The sequence below is a fragment of the Cinclus cinclus genome, chromosome 4, assembly GCF_963662255.1.
Source record: "Cinclus cinclus chromosome 4, bCinCin1.1, whole genome shotgun sequence".
NCBI lineage: Eukaryota > Metazoa > Chordata > Aves > Passeriformes > Cinclidae > Cinclus > Cinclus cinclus.
In genome coordinates this window covers 57,820,219-57,839,003 of record NC_085049.1, presented here as the reverse complement: position 1 = coordinate 57,839,003, position 18,785 = coordinate 57,820,219, and the positions used below count along the sequence as shown (strand labels likewise).

The following is an 18,785-nucleotide window of genomic DNA, read 5'->3' as shown; positions in this document are numbered from 1 at the left end:
GGAGCTGGGACAGGAACAGTGGGCAAAATGGCAGAAACTGAGCGAGGCTATTCAGTCTGGCTCTCAGAGGTGTCAGTGATCCAGAAATCACCAGCAAGGGTGAGATGGGGGAGGTATGGGTACCTGGAGAGTGTATCATTATTCTTTTCTTCCTTGTAGTGGTTCCTTGCCTTAAAAATATCTTTATAACTCCCTGTTTTCAGTTCATGCCTCTGGCCCTTGCCACAGTCCCTGAGACCTGGGCTGGGACGGAGACATTAGAGTAGCCTGTGCCAGCCCCAGTGGTTCAGCTCAAGGGATGCTAGGAAACAGCCATCCAGAAGAGTTGCCCCAATCCATGCTCAGAGCCAGATGCAGCTCCCTGTTTTTTGCAGCTCAAAGCATCCTGAAAGTTTGGGGAACTCTGCTGCAGGGACCCATGGTGGTGACAATGCATCTGCGTGCTGCACTCTGTGTTTTCAGGAGCAAAGGCCCCCTGGAGCAGGGAAGGAAGTGTACAGCTGAGGGTGGCTGTGGGGTAGGACCACTCTTGCCAAGTAAGAACCCTCTGCCTGGGGTCTGCCCCAGCTTGTGCCATTCATACTTTTGGATAAAGGATTTGCACTTCTCTGACGTTCAGGGCAACAGCAGCTATGGGAATCAGCTCAACTCACCCCCTTTTCTTGGAGGACACTGAGAACAGGAACTTCCTTGAGAAATGCACCCAGATCCAAACTCCCAGGCCCCGGCTATGTGTGTCACATCCGTAATACAGTCCCTCTCCCTAGGCACTCTGTAGTCCATGTGTGACTCCTGGCATTTCCCACAACTGCTGGTGCTAAAAGATGAGGATGCTGCTGCCATCTTGCAGTCCTTCAGCCAAGAGAGATGGGCAGGAGGGAGGACCCTTGTTAGGTGTGTGCTGCCAGCACGACAGTGATGGGAAACAAACCAGACCTAAAAAGCCCAGCTCAGGCATGTAGAATGCCTGTCTAATCTATTTGGGAGCATCTGTAGCCTAGATCCAGTGATGGCTTTGCATAGAGCTGTGAAAATAATGCTGTCTGATCAAGAAACTGTGGCCAATGGCGTTGGAAGGGGCAGAGACCTGGTCCCTAAGGGAGAAATTAAAAACATACCCATACCAGCCAGCTGGAGCAAAATTCCTGGGCAGCTTAAGAGCCCTGAGAGCGACTCACAAGACATCCCCTCTAATTCCCCCCTTCTCCCCACTTAGGCTTTGTTCCGGCTCCTCCGTGTACATACAGAGCCCTAATCTCTCTGGCATGCAAATAACCACCAGTTTTTTGTGCTCTCCCCCTTCACCTATTTCAGAAATCTAGCCCCTGATGGCAGGGAGGGGAGGGAGATGGAGAGTGCCATGCACTGGGGCCTCCCAGAGGAAAGCACAGAGGGTTTAATGGATCTCCTTGCCTCATTGCTGGAGGTTTCTGTGGCAGGGCAGGTCCTGGAGGGCTCCCCACCGGAGCACACCAGCATGGGAGAGGCTCAAAGGCAGATTTTAGGAGGCAAAAAGGGTTCACATTGCTGGTCTTTGCCTCACACCCTCTGTAGGCAAGGCTGGATATGAATCAAGGAGGGTGCCGCAGGTCCTGGTGCTGCATCAGATGCAGCACTCCTAGCTCAGCTGGGAGCCGTGACACTGCTTAGCTGTGTTTGGCCAGGGGTTATGGAGCTCTGCGCTGCACCAATGCCAGGGGGAGCTTCCCACCTCTGCCCCACTGAGGCACAACCTTATGCCCCAAAGCAATCCCACCTCACCTGGCAGGACCAGGATACAAAGACCATATGTGGTCCCCCAATGAGCCTCTCAGAGCTTGGAGACATTGGGCACATGTTTGCGGTTCTGCTTTCCTCTTCTCTTTCTGCAGCACCAGCAGACTTTCTTTCTCTCTGTTGCCCTACTTCCTCCCAGCCTGCCTTTCTGTTCCTAGGTTAGAAGATGGGGAGACCTGACCCAGAAGAAGGGCAACTCCCAGCTCCTGTGAAGCCTCCAGATGGTGGCTGGGGCTGGATCGTGCTCCTTGGCTGCTTTGTGATCACTGGCTTCTCCTATGCCTTCCCAAAAGCCGTCAGTGTCTACTTCAAGGAGCTCATGAAAGATTTCCACGTGGGCTACAGCGACACAGCCTGGATCTCTTCCATCATGCTGGCCATGCTCTATGGGACAGGTGATGCTTGGACACACTTCCTCCTCCTCAACTCCCACTTCTCCCACTCTTCCATGGGCACAGACCATGTCCCTATGGACTCTTCTCACGCTCACTAGCCTGATCATGAACCACGATGCAGAATATCTATCACTTTTCTTCTGGAAGTGTGCTGCATCTCGCATCCCTGTTTCCTCTGCCCCAGGAGACCTCAGGGATCACCCCACCTACATCCCAGACAATTGATACAGGGCTTGCTCCCACTGCTGAAGTGCTGTCCCTATCACACCAAGCACCAGGGAATAGGGGTCCAAAGGCAGGTCAGAACAGAAGTCTCCACACCACCAGCCTCTCTCCCTTGGCCAGGCCCAACAGATGTGTATCTAAGCAGCCAAGTAGTGAGCTCCATATTACAGTTTCATCTTCCCTGACAGCCCTGCTTGGGCTGCCTTCCCCTTCCCAGTTGTCCTGTCTCCTTCTGGTCACCTATTCTGTCTCTCCTCTGCTTCCTCCTAGGACCAGTATGCAGCATCATGGTGAACCAGTTTGGCTGCCGGCCTGTGATGCTCATTGGTGGGCTGCTAGCTTCTGCTGGGATGATCCTGGCATCTTTTACCACCAATATCATTGAGCTTTATCTGACAGCTGGTGTGCTGACAGGTGAGAGCCCTGGGATTACCTGGGGGAAGAGCCAAGACCATGTTGTACTTCCCTTTAGCAATGCTGTGTTTAGTATCAGGTCTCCCTCGCCTATTTGCACACGCTACGGGAAGCATCTAGTCCTGAATGTTGCACATGGGAGGGATTCATCTGCTGGATCTAAACAGCCAGGGCCTGTGGTTGAGAGACAGAAGAAATCTAAGTGGTGCTCAGTGATCATGGTGACTGTGGTAGGCGACATCAGTACACAGTGGCAGGGGGAAGAGGCAAAATTCCTGTGTGAGGCTCAGGTCCTGCCTAAGTGTGAGCACAGTTAACTGAACCCACTTCAGGTGGACAGGCTGGTTTAGCCCATCCTCTGCAGGGCAAATCCACCAGCATAAAGGCACAGAGGCTTGTGAGGAATACATTCATCCCATCACGGGACTTTGGAACTAGGATAGTCCAAGGGAAGTTTTCAGCTAGTTGCAAAACATCTCATGTTCTTGCACTCCATGTCTCCCTCCTGGCTCTCACTTCCATGTAGGTCTGGGTATGGCATTGAACTTCCAGCCCTCACTGATCATGCTGGGCACCTACTTTGACAAGCGTCGGCCTCTCGCCAATGGACTGGCTGCTGCTGGGAGCCCTGTCTTCCTTTCCTCGCTCTCCCCACTGGGGCAAGTGCTGCTGGAGAAGTTTGGGTGGCGAGGAGGGTTCCTTATCATGGGGGGCCTTCTGCTTAACTGCTGCACTTGTGGGGCAGTCATGAGACCCCTGGACATGGGCATGAAGAGGAAGATGGGGAAAGCTCAGGACAAATATGAAGCCAAGGAGATGCTGCCCATAGGAGGGAAGTCAGAGGAGGGGATCAGCACTACTGATGGAACCAAGAAAGGCAAGAAAGCCAAGAAGAAGACCAAGAAAGGAAAGAAACTCCTGGATTTTAGTATCTTCTCCAACCGAGGGTTTATCATTTACACCATTTCAAAGTTCATCCTGGTCCTGGGTCTCTTTGTGCCCCCCATATTGCTGGTCAACTATGCCAAGGACACGGGCGTACCGGACACAGAGGCCGCATTCTTGCTCTCCATCATTGGTTTCATAGACATCTTTGCCCGCCCAGCTTGTGGCATGGTGGCAGGGCTGAAGTGGGTCCGCCCTCACGTGGCATATCTGTTCAGCTTCTCCATGCTCTTCAACGGCTTGACAGACATCTGTAGTGCCAGGGCGAGCAACTACACGGGGCTGGTCATCTTCTGTGTCTTCTTTGGCATCTCCTATGGCATGGTGGGGGCACTGCAGTTTGAGGTGCTGATGGCCATCGTTGGCTCCCAGAAATTCTCCAGCGCCATTGGGCTGGTCCTACTTATTGAGGCTTTCGCTGTGCTCATCGGCCCACCCTCTGCAGGTAGGTGATTTGTCTGGCTGCCACTGTTCCACAGTATTGCAGGGATTGGGCATGGAGACAGCACTTGAAGAAAGATCCTATTTCTCAACTTTAAATGTGCTCTAGAAGCTGGGAGCTGATCTCTGCCTTCACTACAAATGTTGAAGAGAATCATGTTAAGGAGAGAGTCAGGCACATGCTGTAGGCAAACCTTTGAGAGTCTTCATTAGGACAAAGCAATTGTCTCTCAGTTTCCCCTCGGTGTCCATGGCCTTTTGACTGGCAACGTGAATAGTGATCTCAATTTGTTCTGATCCCAATTCCAAGGCACAGGTGTTTTGCTGTCAGTCAAGTCAAAACAGTTTGTACAGTCCCCTGAGGCATTTGCTGGTAATTTTTCTAAGAGGATTAAGACACTCACAGGCAGTCTAGTCTAGATCACAGTCCCTGGTAAGGTCCATGCCCCACAAACAGCCCATAAAAAACAGGCTGTTGAATGGAGGTTGGTGTAGATTAATGTTAAGTGTCTGATCATGTGAAAAACCAAATCGTGCCCAAGCCTTTTTCCAAACAAAGTGCAGTTTCCTGATTTGCAAGGAAGAGTCAGGGACAAGATTATGGAAAATCCCCAGACAGGAACCACTCTGTTGTTTCTTGCAGTCCCTTCCTTCAGCTGTAATACATAGGCTAAATCCCATCATTGAAGACCGTGGTGTGAATGGTCTTTTCCTCAGCACAAACCACCTGTTATGAGTAAAACCTGCCCTCAGCAGCTCCAACCAGTTCTCAAGTGAAATTTGAGAATTTCAAGAGAAGCAGCCAAGAGAAGACCCTCTAAAATACTAACAATAATTCATGTGTCACTTAATAAGCTGTGGGGCAGTCAGCAGTCCTCAGCCAGGGAGGGTCAAGAAATATGTCTTGGGGGCAGCTGCAGAGATCATTGGGAGAGAGGGGGATTTAACAGCACCTTGCACCCCACACCAGTGGTGTGCTAACAAGGGACATCCCTCAGCCCTCCTGTCTCAGTTCAGCTGTGCCTTGGTGCTGTGTGCATGTACAATGGCACACAGACAGTGCAGGGTCACCAAAGAACCGTGTTGGGGGCAACCAAGTCGTGCTGGGGGCTGTAGGACCCCCCTGGTGCAGGAAGCTTGAGCGCTCTGACAATCCTGGTGGCTTGGACTTGGGGAGAACAGTGCTCGGCTGGGAGAAGGGGGTTGAACAAAGTGGCTTTGTTTGGTGTAATCCTCTTGAGCTGCTTCCCACTCCGTGGGGCTGAGGGGTTTTGGCACAGGATAAGCTGCACACACACATGCACACACGCACACACACACACGCACGCACGCGTGCTGGGACACGCAGGCTCCTCGCTCACCATCCAGCTTGGCTGAACAGGGGCACATTCACCTGCGGAGAAATTCGCCACATGCCTCCCATGACTGCTCTGGGAGGCACCTCAGCGTGTCCTGGGGCTGGTTTCAGGGCATGCACTGTAGCACAGCAGGGACTGGGGGTCACATGTGCATTTGGGACCGTGCGAGACCTGGATGAAGAGTGCAGTTCCATGGCTGCTGCATCCCAACTGCAGCAAGGCAGCTGTTCGTGCTCCCCAGCACCAAGGACTGGCAACTCTTCCTCCATTGCCAGCCCCAGCAAATTCAAAAAATATATTGAGAACATCTCTGGCATAGAAATCATCATGTGTGGGCCAACCAAAGGGATTTCCATGCCAAAGAGAAAATAGTTCTTCCCTTCAGAATGTTTTCCTGACACAATAGCTTACAAAATAGTAATGCCTCTCAAACTTTCTCTTCTGAGACTGGCCAGTCCGAATTATGAGAGACTTTTCTCACCTTGGCAAGTAGATGCTGGACCACCATGGAGTGAGACCCTAACAAGAGGGCGTCTTAATTATTAAAGCTTGTCCAAACCAGGGAAAACACCAACCATGAGCTGTTACTGTACTTTCTCTGGAAGTACAGTTCTTTCCCAGGGTGATTTTTAGATACTCAGGCTTCTTGCTCTTCCCTTAAGGAATGGGTCCTCAGCCAAATGCAGGTGTTGTCCACTTGCACTGGACTGTCCATGCAGGAGTGCACAAGCCAAATTTAACCATTTCATGTCTTCTCCAACCATTTCATTTCTTCTCCGACCATCAGGCCGCCTGGTCGATGCTCTCAAGAACTACGAGGTAATCTTCTACCTGGCGGGTTCAGAGGTCGTGCTCTCCGCTCTCTTCCTGGGTGTCGCCAGCTACTGCTGCCTGAACCGAGGGAAGAAGGAGCCTCCCCCAGAGAACAACCCCTCTGTGGGAGGTGGGAGCGACACCGAGGAAGCAGAGTCCGATGTGCAGGAAGCCGAGGAGCACAGCAGTGACAACCACCAGCCAACCCACAGCACTGACAACGCCGTGGTGGTGGGCAACGAGGAGGCCAACCATGTGGCAGAGGAGCAGAGAGGGGAGGGAGGTGGCTGTCCTGCAGGGGATGGGGAGGTGTTGGCACAAGACGGCTGCAATGCTGACCAGATGGTGGAGAGGGACAGTTTTTAGCCAGGGCAGAGAACAGGGATGTATAAAACTGGCCTTGTTTGCAAGCACCTCAGCATGGGAAGGTAGATGGGATGTGGAGAGCAGAAAGCTGGGACAAAGGCAGATGTAAGAAATAAGAGGGAGAGGTATAAGAATAGCTGGTCCTTATGTACATATGTCCACAACCCACCCAGTGATATGTCTACGTGCATCCTACACCCATGCTGGTACGACACAGGCTCACAGCAGCCCAAACACCAAAAAGAAAAAAAATAATAATCTTCTTTCCTCACTGTCAAATCAGCCCTGGAGAAAGTCTTCTGAAAAGGCTGCCAAGGACTCTCTTTTCCTTCTGCATTGTCACAATACAGAACACAAACAATTAGAGACTCTTTGCAATCAGCTCTGTTATGCTCTGTTCTGGTGTCAGTGTTTCCTTCACCCCGTTTCCACGGTCCTGATAGTGTCAGTCTCACTGGCAGCACTTTTAGGAGGTGGTGTAACTCACAGCTACCACCCGGCCACCTCCAGGGGCCACCAGCATGGGGGTAGACACCAGGCTCTCTGCAACACCTCCCTCAGGCACTGCCAAAACAGGAGGCCACCAGCTCCAACCACCTCTGCCTGGCACATCTTTTGTGGACAGTAAAGCTGGGGCAGTGACACCTGATGCTGCTTCCCCAAGAAGGGAAGCACTGTGTTGGAGGCTGCTGCTGAGGTACAAGAAGAAGACACCTAAGAAAGGCTAATGCCATTAGGTGTGCAGCCACAGTACGGAGCCTCGCTGACAGGAATAGCACCAAGCCAGCTTTATCTAGGCTCAAGTGAGTCCTGTTGACGTGTGAAGGGAACAACTTGGCCCCTGTGGGGGTGGGGTTTTCAAGACAGGTAAACTATTATGTTCCAGGTGATTAGCCATTGAGCAGGAATGGTACCAGACATGCCTGTGTTTTCCTCTTAAACAGAGAAAACCTCCTTACATAAAGGAATCAAAGGTAAGGCAGAAGGACAAACCCCAGTCCTGAGTGCCACTAACGAGGGTGTTGGAGCACGTGGTAAGGCAGGCCTGACCCCCTCACCCCCCGCTGCAGTGATGGATTTCTAGATTCAGAGAGGACAACCTTCCCTGGCATGCTTAAACCACTTCTAATCTGCTTTAAGACTGGATCTTTTATAAACACCCCTGGCCAAAGCTCTTTCTTCCGGTTTCCTGAACTGCTTCACCTCAGAGACCCTGGGGGAACCTGTGATTATAACAAGGGATCAGAAAATTAGCACAGGGCTACAGGGAAGGCAGCTCGTGGGGCCACCAAAAATTGTGTTTTGTTCCAGACCAGACTGACTACAAATTTATGGGTAGTTGGCAGAGTCTGCAGGATCCATAAAGCCATTTAAACACAGCAGGGGAGAGGGGACATGAAGGAATTCATTCTTTGGGGGCATTCTAGGTGCTCCCAAACAAAAACAGAAGTAAATGATGAGCAAAATAAAGCTGTTGAAGAATACCAGTTCAAGAAGAGACAGAAGAATTCGACACTGGAGGGGAGAAGGTAAACCATGAGGTTGCACTCTGTCCTACCATAGCTAACACCACTGTTAGATCTGATTTCAAGCCATTCATAGTGGTGACTTTGGGCTTTTTCCTATTCAAACTCACTTAAAAACATCCCAAACGAGACTAAACTCCATAACAAACCCCAGATGCAAATCTCTGGGAGAATGAGAGCAGCAGCTAGGGTGCTGGGGCCCTGCAGGCCTTTATCCAGTGCCCTCAAAGTTTGTTTTCCCTGCCTACAAGGCAAGATCGCTGTTTCTGCTCGACCAAGTTGCTTTGCAGCTCCTTCCCCAGTAACCCCAGGGTGGGTTTTCCTTATTCACTACTATGCCCTCCAAGAAGGAACTCACAACTTCCCAGAGGTCCAAGGTCCACAGCATCAAAACAACTGCCCTTGTCAGCCAGGCCAGCCACTAGAACAAGGTCCCCTCTGTTTCCTTGTCACAAGTCAACATTTCCCACTAAGCTTCACGCTCTCAAATTTTTTTCAACAAAAGCAAATAAAAGCCCTTAGGGTATGAGATCTCACTACAGACAGTGCTGCAAGATTCCCAGACCTCTTCCTGAAAAACCCAGCTATGCTGCTTACACTTTGCCTCAATGGCTTTCAGGCAGACTCTACTGAAGCATTTTCAGTTCCTCTCAACTGCTCCGTGTCTTGGCACAACAAACAACTCTGAAAGAGGATCAGGGACTTAAGCATCAGCTGAAGCTTGTGATGCAGCAGCTGAGCTGTGTGGAGAAGCTGGCCCTGGAGGGGCACAGGGATGCCCACCTTGGCAGGACTGAGGCACCTGGTGGCCTTTAAAAGGCTGCTGTTCCCCTGGGAAGCTAAAATGCAGGGAAGCTGGTATTACTGGAGAACAAGCCTTGCTACAGAATTTATAACTCTCTTCCTCTGGAAATCTGTGCTGCACTGACCATCAGACTTGATATTGAGATTACGCACCAGTATGAGAAGAAAAAAATAGCCAGCACATGACACCCATCTTCCCAAGATTATAATTTAAGATTAAAACCAATGGATGATAAGCAAACAAATCTCTCATAGGAAAGGCATGAAGGACATGAAATGAAATGTCACATACTTCTTTATTACAGACAATAGTCACTACATCAGTCTGTTTCAATTCTCCAGAGGAACTTGACCATGGATGGCATTTTTCCAGTCACCCACAAAGATGAAGGAGCTCCAAAAACAATCAGAGAAACACAAATAAAAAAGTATCTTGATCATAAATTAATACCCATAAATAACTTCGCCCACAACCACTAGAACGTAATGACAGAGAAGTCGAAACCCCTGCCCCAGGAAGCACACCACTCCTGCCAGTTGTGCTGCCCACTAACAGAGAAAGTGCCATCTGCATCTGGGATTGGCCCACAGGGATGGAGGGAGAGGAAAAGGAAGGAGGAAAGATGCAGTCTCACTTACCTCAGCTTTCCTCTTGCCCCCTCCCTTGTGCTAGGGAATGGGAAGATAGTTACTACTGCTGCTGGCTGGCCCAGAAGCAGCACAAAATAGCTGTTGTGTTGCAGAGAGGAAAGCACACTAGTCATTCTTTACACTAAAAAAATCTCAAAGCTTCTGCCTAAAGAGCACAACTTCCTCTCTCCTCAAAGCTTTGTGTCTCCTTTCTAGTTTAAAGATGGGGCATTTCCATCACAGTCCTAAGGTGGATCCTCAGAAGGAGCTTGAAGACAGCAGGCAGCGATGCTAACACTTCCCCACAGCACAAGGTGAGGACGGAAGGGGGCAGTTCTCACCATTTGTAATCACCTCCAAACCCTTAACCACTTCCATGTGCCAGAGGGGAGCAGTGCTGCCCACGTGCTCCCTGCACAGTGGCATGTGGCAGTGTGGGAGTGGCTTTTCCTCTCCACACCACAGTACCAGGTTGGGTTGCAGTAGTCTCCAGGGGCAAAAAGAATATCCAGGCAAACAAGCAAAGGAAAAGAGAGGAAAGCAGAGGTTGGTCCCAATCCAACCAGCTACCCCACCCAAAGCAGAGGAGGAATCCCAGGCTGGACACACAGAGAAATCATGGAGGATGAATGGCCACCTGAAATACGTGTTTTCATAAGTCTGCGAAGTTCTCCCTCTGCCCATGCTGACACACTCAGGCATCATCAATGAGCTTCTCTCCATTTGCATCCTCCCTCCCACTACCTTCTCTCTCACTTTCTCCTTCTTCTTCTGCCCCATCTGTGTACGTGTCCTTCTGCCCATAGCTGAGAGTGGTGCGGGCAAGGTCCACCTCGATGGGAAAGACATCTGCATCCCGGAGCACGGCATAGCAGTCATCGTAGTACTTGGACATCGTGGAGACAAAACGCTGGAGTTGGAACACGATGTCCTGCACTGTAGTGGAGACATGATGGAGGGAAAAAGTGTGAAGATTTCCTTCTCCAACAGTGTGAAGGCTGTGATCAAGCCTCCCCTACCAGTGTTAGATACCATCTCCTACACATTAATCCCTTTTGGCCCCTCAGGGCTGATGTCTTGGGTACAGCCACAAAGGAGTTCTTCAGCAAAGAAGAACTGAGTCATCATCTGAGCTGAGACAAGGCAGGAACACAAAAGCCAAAGCCATGTCTGCAGAACTCAGCAGTGGAACTCACCATGTTTCTGGTCCAGGAGCTCTATTTTCTCTAGCACATCCTTCCTCATCTTGGCAAAGCGCGTGCGAGCCTCCTGACGGCAGCGCAGGATGAGGCGGTACTCGTAGTTCCCAGTGCTGACCCGGTAGAGAGGCTCACCCAGAGCCTGCCAAAAACACAGCACCACTTTAGAGACTCCCACAACAGTGCTTGTACACACAGTCTGCCTACCAGTGTGGACTCACAATGACCTTGGGTTATTACACACCTCTCAGGCACATGGGAACTGCTGTCAGGGAGCAGGAACCATGAGGAACACTGAGCTGTACTCAAAAACTGGCAGTCAGTGGGGCCACTTTGAAAGCCAAACACACACCAACCATGGTAAAGAAAAGCATCATTACTAAGCAAATACAAAAGGACAGGCACCTTTTCAGCCCAGCATGGAGAAATGGCATGGGTTCTTACTTGGACTAGTAAGACAGGCATTAAGAACAAACAAGTTTACATCAAGCACACAAAAATTCTGCTCTCCTCTGTAAGGTTTGCCCTGTGTGGACTACGTAATGAATTACGTATCTACACTGGGAACCCTCTGGTATCTACAACCATCCAGACACAATGCTGGAAACCAACAGGGAGGGACCTATACATGGTCCTGCAAAAGTCTGGAAAGGGGTTAGGGCTGTCAGCAACAAAGCATCCTTCCCTTGCACCTGCAAACACAACATATAGAAAAATCCGTGCTACAGACTACAGCTCCCTAACACACACTGCATGTGCCAAAACTCAAAGATGTCACTCTGCTTGGCAAGACTGGGATTCTTCCCTTCCCAATTAGAAGGAAACATACAATGAAAGATGGTGTTAGGAGTTTGATTCCTTCCTGGCACCTGGGAACTAGGCATTCCAAAAAATCAAATGCCTGCTCTGAGATTGACACCTAGGATAAAAAAAGATGTTACTTTTATGCACGGAAACTGGAATTTATGGAATACCTTTAGCTAATTTGAACAGAGCTGTTAAGGATTAATGTCCTAAAACTCTAAACTATAAACCTCCTATTGTTAAGAGAGATCCTTTAATCAATTTTCTTCACTTATAAATGCAGTTTCAGATGCACTTTGCAGCAGAGAAGCTAAATCTCCATTTCTCAGAAACAAGTCCAGAATTAATGATAAGCTGTACACTACACACAAATGGAATCTGTGAAGATAACACCTTAATCCTCCTTACATAACCTACCAGTTCTTAAACACTGAGAAAGGCAACCCCTGAGCAAACAAGCTGCAGTGCGTCCCATGTAGCATTTAAGGATCCCCTATTTCTAATACATTAAGAACAAACTCCAATTTTACTGATACTCACAATGCAGCTGTATTCTTCATCATCCATCTCTTTGACTTTCAGGCAGTAAGACTTTGTAAAATTGAAGATGAAAAAAAAAAGAAAAGCAAAACAAGAAGGAACTATTAAAAATCAGAAACAACTTCATCATCACCCATACCCATGAGGTTGTACCATTCCAAGCCTTCATTCAGTGGATAGATGGAAGAAAGTACAGTGGGAAAAATCCTGTGTTCATCTACTCTTTGGAAAAAGACAGTAGAAAAAAAGTATGAGATGGGAATAAATAAAAAAGGAAATAAAATTATTAATTGCAGGAAGGATTGAAGTAGGAAGAAAATCTGCCATATTCCCTTGCCTTAGGGATGCAGCTCCAAGTACTTCTCTCAACAGGTAAAAGGAAATAGATTCCTACAGCTGCAGAACAAGTGCACTGAGTAACCTTAACCCTTTCTGGGTAGAAAAAAAAGGCCTGAGTGGAATGAAGGAGGAAAAAAAAAGGCAAGGTCTAAATTAAAGCAAATACGACTTGACAGTTGTTTGGCTAAAGAAAGAGTGTCCAAAATTACCTGAAAAATATGGACTGGGGAGCTCTTTAGAGGAGTTCAAGAGCCTAAGTTGCAGAGGAACTCCTTAGAAATAAATCAGGAAATAATTTTGATAATGTAGAAAATAAGTCATGTGGGTACTGTAAGATCTTTCTTACCAGGGAGAAGTGTTAGGTTAAAAGCAGGTATCTGAATCTGAGTAATGTGGCAGTAAACAAAGAACTGGAAAAAACAGGGCATTCTCTCATGGATCATGGAAGGATGGGTATGTGATCATACAGGCTAGATGTGACTTTCAGGATGATTCTATGAGACTTACTTTCAACTAGCACTTAGAAGAAAAAGAAAAAAAAACAAACAAAAAAACCCAAAAAACAAGCAGCTCACCAAATATTCAAACTTGACATCCAGGTATTTTTTGATAGTCAGCCTTGTGTCAGGAATGGCTTTATTCAGATAGGTATTCAAGTCAGTGAGCATCTGCAAGGGAAACACCCTGTTGCTGAATTAAGACTAAAAGGCATGACTAAAATTCAAGTGTAACCTTCTACCCAGCACAGGTCATGAGGCTGCCTCGAGTTAACTCCTCTTTGAACTACAGCATATTTGAAAGAAAATGTTTGATCATGGCTCAGAATGGTTAGAACCTCCATTAATGTCACTGGCAAGTGGTTCCAGTGCTAGAAATGCTTTCCTCACTTCTAGCCTGGATTCATGTGCTTTGGACTCGTTTTATTTTCAGCTGGTCCTGGAAACAGCTCTCCCTGATTCCAAGTTTCATGACCCAGCACCATCCATCCAACACAGCACTGAAAGTGGTGCCCAAATCAAAACTTAAACTCTCTTCAAGTGCACAGATCCCCTGGAGACTCTCACTCAAATATATTGACTGAAATTCTTACATTGTTCCTGGGTTGCTTATCTGAACTCTTAGTGACACAATGCAGTTATGGATACAATATCAGGTACTACACTGGTCAGACTACTCTCTCATCCGGAAAAGGAAAAGGTAAAGGAAAAGGCTCATGTGCAGAAGTCACAGGGACAAGGTTGATATATTCATTTTGTTATGTCTTCATTATGAAAAGAACACCCTGAAGGAAAACAGATAAGGGTCCTTATTCCCACAATGAATGAACTTTTAAGATCACACCTTTATAAGACAGGCTTCTGCCTGTCTGGATTCCCCTCTTCTCCAAACCCTTTACTCCTATGGTTAAATTCTTTACCGGCTTAATTGTCTTCAGAAGGTGAATCCCAAACTTCTCAATGTTGCGATGGGCATCAGCAAATTTCACAAAGGCCTCACTGGCAGCTGGTTGTGGTTCCCGTACACCAATGACAGAGAAAACATCTCCAAATGCTGCAGGAGCAGAATAAACATAGACAGATGAAAAAAGAGGTGAACCCTGAGAAAAATCCTATCTCCAATATTAGAAGTCTCTCCCATAACCTTACAACAGGCTGGGGGATGATGCTACATATTCCCTAAAGACTACAGTTTGGCAGGGCATTTCCCCAGTGTCCCATGTGAAGGACAGGGCCTGTGCTAGCACCATGACTGGTAATGCAGGAGAACAGCCCTTTCCAGCTCATTTCTGCAAGTCTTCGTTTTCTTTGAGTGAGGGAATCACACATCTAAGTATTGCAAAAAATTCCTGAAACTGAAGGTTAAAGATCTGTGCTCCCTTTGCTCAAGATTCTTTACCTCTGTGTGTCTGAGACAGCTCAAAGAAAGCCCTGAGAAGACTCTTGGTGTGCTCTGTCAAGCCTGTGATGGAAGAAATGAAAAAACATGTAAGTCAGTTCACAGAAACACGATGAAGGAATAATTTCCTCCCATCCAGTGTCTGGTGGAATACCAAGTTTACCTTTGTATAACTCTGCAGTCCTCTCCAGCTCCTCTAATCTCTTCACTAGTCCATCTAAATAGAAACAAGAATCAGAATACAGAATTACAGCAGTCACATTCAGGATACGGTTAAGACCTGATTAGGTGGAAAAACACCAGTTCCACATATTTGGTTTGAATTTCCCTCACCTGTTAATGCCTGTCCTGTGATAGAACACGAGAAGCTTCTAAAATTACTGCAAACTTATTTTATAGTGTGGGGTCATCATCTATTGTCATTCACTACGCTGGTCTCTGCTTTAAATTAATCTGACCTGATAAAACATTTAAGTGGTCACAAGGACAGGCTGTATCACTCAGGAAGAGCAGAGATAATCACAACATCGAGGCAGAGCAGAAGAAAAGAATGTGGACCAGGCAAGCAACAATAAAAAAGTAGGCAAACACGGGAGAGTAAAATTCCCACTGGAGAAATGTGCTCCTGGGCAATACTTACCATTGCAAAGTATGGCTCGGCTTAACCCCAGGGCATCTGCTGTCCCTGAGCTCATGTTCTCTACCAGTCGGTGCTTCACCTTCTTCAATACTAAAGGCCAAAACAAAGTTACAAACCTGCATCAGGGTCACTTCCATGGGCATGAAAAGCTCACCAGCACATTTCACTGCTTTTCCAGGCACTGGATAAACTGCATTTAAGTCAGTATTAAGGCAGCAAGCAGAACGAGAGTGCCATAGGAACAGGGCACTCTGGTCCAGCCATGCAGAACACAACCTGTTCTGCTCTCACATCCTAAACACTTCAATCAATAGAGCTCCAGCAATTCTTTTGGAAGACTGTTCCCATCAATCACTTTGCTATGTGCAAAGCACTTATCTTGATATTTGGAACTATACTTTGCTTCTTCTATCTGGTGTATTACTTCAGCTGAAGTTGGAAGATGAGGCTGAAAGACAATCGGGATGTAATGCTCAAGTGCTGTCACTTTCCTTACTTTTACATTTTTAATCCTAATTTAACCCTTTCATCACCTCTTGATGGAATTTCAGTCTAGTGGTCATACCCTGCAAATTACTAGAGACATCTATGCCCTCCTCAGAATCAGATGACTCAGTCACCTTTATTTACAGGCAGACTTGCCTGCAGATCCCAAGAACTCAGCTGAAGGCACAGTGTTCTGGAAAATACCATATTCTTCTCACACTTCTGTTTTCCCAGAAATCCATCTCACTATTCATGATTTTCCAGAACTCCTGTCAATTTATTAGCACCATAATCACCAGGTAAAGAAATGAGAACAAAGAGAATGGATATATTTTGCTGAAAGTGAGAAAGGCACACCATATAAAGGAGACACCTGTGGAGGCTTATTTCAAATCCAGACTCTTTGTTTTAGCAATAAAGGTTCTCCTGTCTCCCATAAGATTTATGTTTGTACAAAACTCATGTAGATAGGTATTTCATCACTGTTCTCCAAGCTTAGAAATGACCACCAATGCCTTTCAATTGACACATTTCTGTGTACATCGAAAAACAGGTCAGCATAACTTACATATATTTAAAAAATAAACTAATTAAATTATTATGCAGTTGAGATTCATTATCCATGCTGAACACAGCACAGGAAAACAAGCCTCCCACAACAACAGTTGTCTTGTTTCAACTTTCAAGCCTATTTCAAAAAGTCAGGGAAGGATTTTTTTTAAACCTGCAACTCTCTTTGACAGTATCCATTTAAAAATGACTGAGTTAAAAGCAAGAAAGGAAATTGAATTTTACTTTGGTTTTAGCTGGGTCCAATCATTCACCCCTCCACATCATTTTAACACTCTAGGGAGAAAGAAACCCATCTTACCAATATCCAAAGACTTGCCCTGCTTTGGGTCAGCCTGAAGCTTGTTGTAGTGTATTGTCACTTCTCCCTGCAGAAAGATAAAAACCCCAAACTGCTGTGCTGGAAGCAGGCAGCAGTGGATCCCTTTACCCAAGGACAATAAGCTGCCAACAAGGACCCTGAAGCTCCAGTGGCCCCCTCCTACCTCTCACCTTTACCATCTGTATCATCTTGGCCACCTCCACTTTGGTCTTCCCCTTGACAGATTTCCCATTGACTCCTGTGATTTCATCCCCAGCTGCTACGGTGCCGTCTAAGGCTGCTGGAGTGTTGTCAAACACCTAAGACAGAGCACAGGCAGTCTGCAATCAGGAGGAAGGTCAATGCAGAGCTAAAGAGCACAAACCAAACAGCTGCATTCCACCTGTTTAATTCATTTTTATTTTGTCCATGGTGAAGCTGCAGTTTTCCCCCTTTCCAAACCAAGAGATGGACAGATCATCTTGTTCCCTCAGGAAGTTCTTGCCCTTAGGATGTGTCTCCTCGAGCATAGGATTTCCTGATGTTGGGAGTGTCACACTGTTCCCCTGTGAATTCTAATGAACTCTCCAAGGAGAAGGATAATTCCAGAAATCTTAACTTAATTCTTCCACACCCACTAGGTACTAGAGGAAGGAAATATTTTCACTGAAAAACGAGATGTCATCTCCCACTTTAAGAAGAACAAACAGCATAGGGCTGTCCCTCCATACTTCCCATCTCTCAGGCCAACACTGTTTTAAAAAGATGGCTTGTTTTTCCTCCCCAGGTGCTCACCTGGACAATGTAGAGACAGGGGCAGTACTGTGCTCCTCCTCCAATGCTAATCCCAATCAGGTTCTGAGAATCCTTCTTCAGGGTCACTGTCCCAGGTACAGTGGGGATGCCGCTATGAAGAGAAAGGAATAACTGAACTTAGGCAGAACTGCCTGTATATGAAACAACTCCAGTATCTGAGTCAATACAAATGGAAAACATCATGGGTACTGCACATTCAAATTCATTCCTTCACCTCTGCCCTGGAGTCTACCAGCACAGGCCAGCAGGGAGACCTTCTGTGCAATCTTTTTCTTGGGATTGCATTATAAGTGGAAGAGACATCCTCATCCATCGCCAGGCACTGAAGAAACACTATCATGCTTCAGTGTTTCACCTGCACTTAGTGCTGGAGTGAGAAGACAACTTGCACAGCATGAATGCGATGCAAATCAAGTGCTCTATGTCAAATGCAGGGCAGCCACTGCAGAGCAACACAAACACTCTCATTTGCTCACCAGCACAACAATGCCTCATCCCCAGTCTCCAGAGGGAGCAAGATATCAGCACTGAACAGGAAGTCTGATGTTCAGCACACAGTGTCACTCACACACATGTAAATTTATCAACTCTCATTAGGTCTTGGCTGCAAAGCCTACCAGAAAAAGAAGAGTGAAATACTCACAGCTTATCTTCCTCAATATCATAGTCCAAATCTGCAAACATTGTTTTGGTTCAGCAGAGTCTGTTTGTCTGAAGCTTCTTATTCCAAACTCTCTGGGAAGAAAGAACAGAATAAAACAAATAAAAGAATGATTGCAACAGAAAAAAACCCCAGAGAACCAACCTGTCACCCTTAGCAATCTCCTTTTTCTTTTTTGGAATGCCACGTGGTGGTCTCTGCTCCTACATCAAAAGATGAAAAACGAGTCAAGTGTCCCTGGTTCTCTGCTCTGCATGCGACAGGATAAAGTCCTCGAGTTTGAATGCTGCATGTTCCAAACCCAAGACTCACACACGTACAGCATTTCCAAAGCACAGAACAAAACGCGGTCCCTTCCCGAAGCTGCTTCTTCCCATGCTCTACCTGCACCACGGCTGCTAAAGATACTCAGTTTTATTATCCCCGACATCCATCACACATCTCCATGTTCTTGACTTCACAGCAAGAACACCACACTTTCTGACGTTCACCACCTGTCTCGGCAGGCCGTGCACGAACTTTCCACCGAAAACCTCATTATCTCCCCGTGCACAAACACAGTTTCCATTTAATTGCGGGCAGCAATTAGCTAGCACGTTTGGGTTCAGCCCACCCTTCGGCAGCACCCAAGGCACGGTGACGCCGTGAAGGTGGTAGCCTCCACCACACCAGGCCCTGAGGGAAGGGGCTGAGGGCAGGGGCTGAGGGCAGAGCGCGGCCGGGGAAGGGGCGAGCGCAGCCCCCGAGGAGGGGTCGGGCAGGGGCTGAGGGCAGAGCCCGGCCGGGGAAGGGGCGAGCGCAGCCCCCGAGGAGGGGTCGGGCAGGGGCTGAGGGCAGAGC

The 18,785-nt window shown here is 47.6% G+C and overlaps 2 protein-coding genes across 2 annotated transcripts; one reads left to right on the top strand and one right to left on the bottom strand.

Annotated features, from left to right (window-relative positions):
• Nucleotides 1-1,942: 1,942 nt before the first annotated feature.
• On the top strand, nucleotides 1,943-6,733 carry SLC16A8 (solute carrier family 16 member 8). The gene is made up of 4 exons (XM_062491332.1): nucleotides 1,943-2,171; nucleotides 2,667-2,810; nucleotides 3,337-4,200; nucleotides 6,342-6,733. The coding sequence occupies exons 1-4, from the start codon at nucleotides 1,943-1,945 to the stop codon at nucleotides 6,731-6,733; spliced, it is 1,629 nt and encodes a 542-aa protein (XP_062347316.1).
• A 2,607-nt stretch (nucleotides 6,734-9,340) lies between these two features.
• PICK1 (protein interacting with PRKCA 1) lies at nucleotides 9,341-18,012 on the bottom strand. Its single transcript, XM_062491331.1, has 12 exons — nucleotides 17,928-18,012; nucleotides 17,264-17,375; nucleotides 16,660-16,788; nucleotides 16,469-16,535; nucleotides 15,112-15,201; nucleotides 14,635-14,688; nucleotides 14,472-14,534; nucleotides 13,993-14,126; nucleotides 13,151-13,243; nucleotides 12,237-12,287; nucleotides 10,890-11,034; nucleotides 9,341-10,629 (listed from the first exon to the last, which is right to left on the bottom strand). Exons 1-12 carry the CDS (start codon nucleotides 17,966-17,968, stop codon nucleotides 10,388-10,390), a joined length of 1,221 nt encoding a protein of 406 aa, XP_062347315.1. The 5' UTR covers nucleotides 17,969-18,012; the 3' UTR covers nucleotides 9,341-10,387.
• Between the last annotated feature and the right edge of the window lie 773 nt (nucleotides 18,013-18,785).

What these genes read in the sequence shown, in the direction of transcription:
- PICK1 (XM_062491331.1), bottom strand. Translation starts at nt 17,968, where the DNA reads ATGTTTGCAGATTTGGACTATGATATTGAGGAAGATAAGCT. An exon ending in CCTGTCTCTACATTGTCCAG is followed by an intron (nt 16,789 to 17,263) that starts GTGAGCACCTGG and finishes GCTCTGTCTTAG; the next exon opens with GTGTTTGACAACACTCCAGC. An exon ending in CCGAGCCATACTTTGCAATG is followed by an intron (nt 14,689 to 15,111) that starts GTAAGTATTGCC and finishes GTTTCTATTTAG; the next exon opens with ATGGACTAGTGAAGAGATTA.
- SLC16A8 (XM_062491332.1), top strand. Translation starts at nt 1,943, where the DNA reads ATGGGGAGACCTGACCCAGAAGAAGGGCAACTCCCAGCTCCTGTGAAG. An exon ending in GGCCATGCTCTATGGGACAG is followed by an intron (nt 2,172 to 2,666) that starts GTGATGCTTGGA and finishes GCTTCCTCCTAG; the next exon opens with GACCAGTATGCAGCATCATG. An exon ending in GACAGCTGGTGTGCTGACAG is followed by an intron (nt 2,811 to 3,336) that starts GTGAGAGCCCTG and finishes ACTTCCATGTAG; the next exon opens with GTCTGGGTATGGCATTGAAC.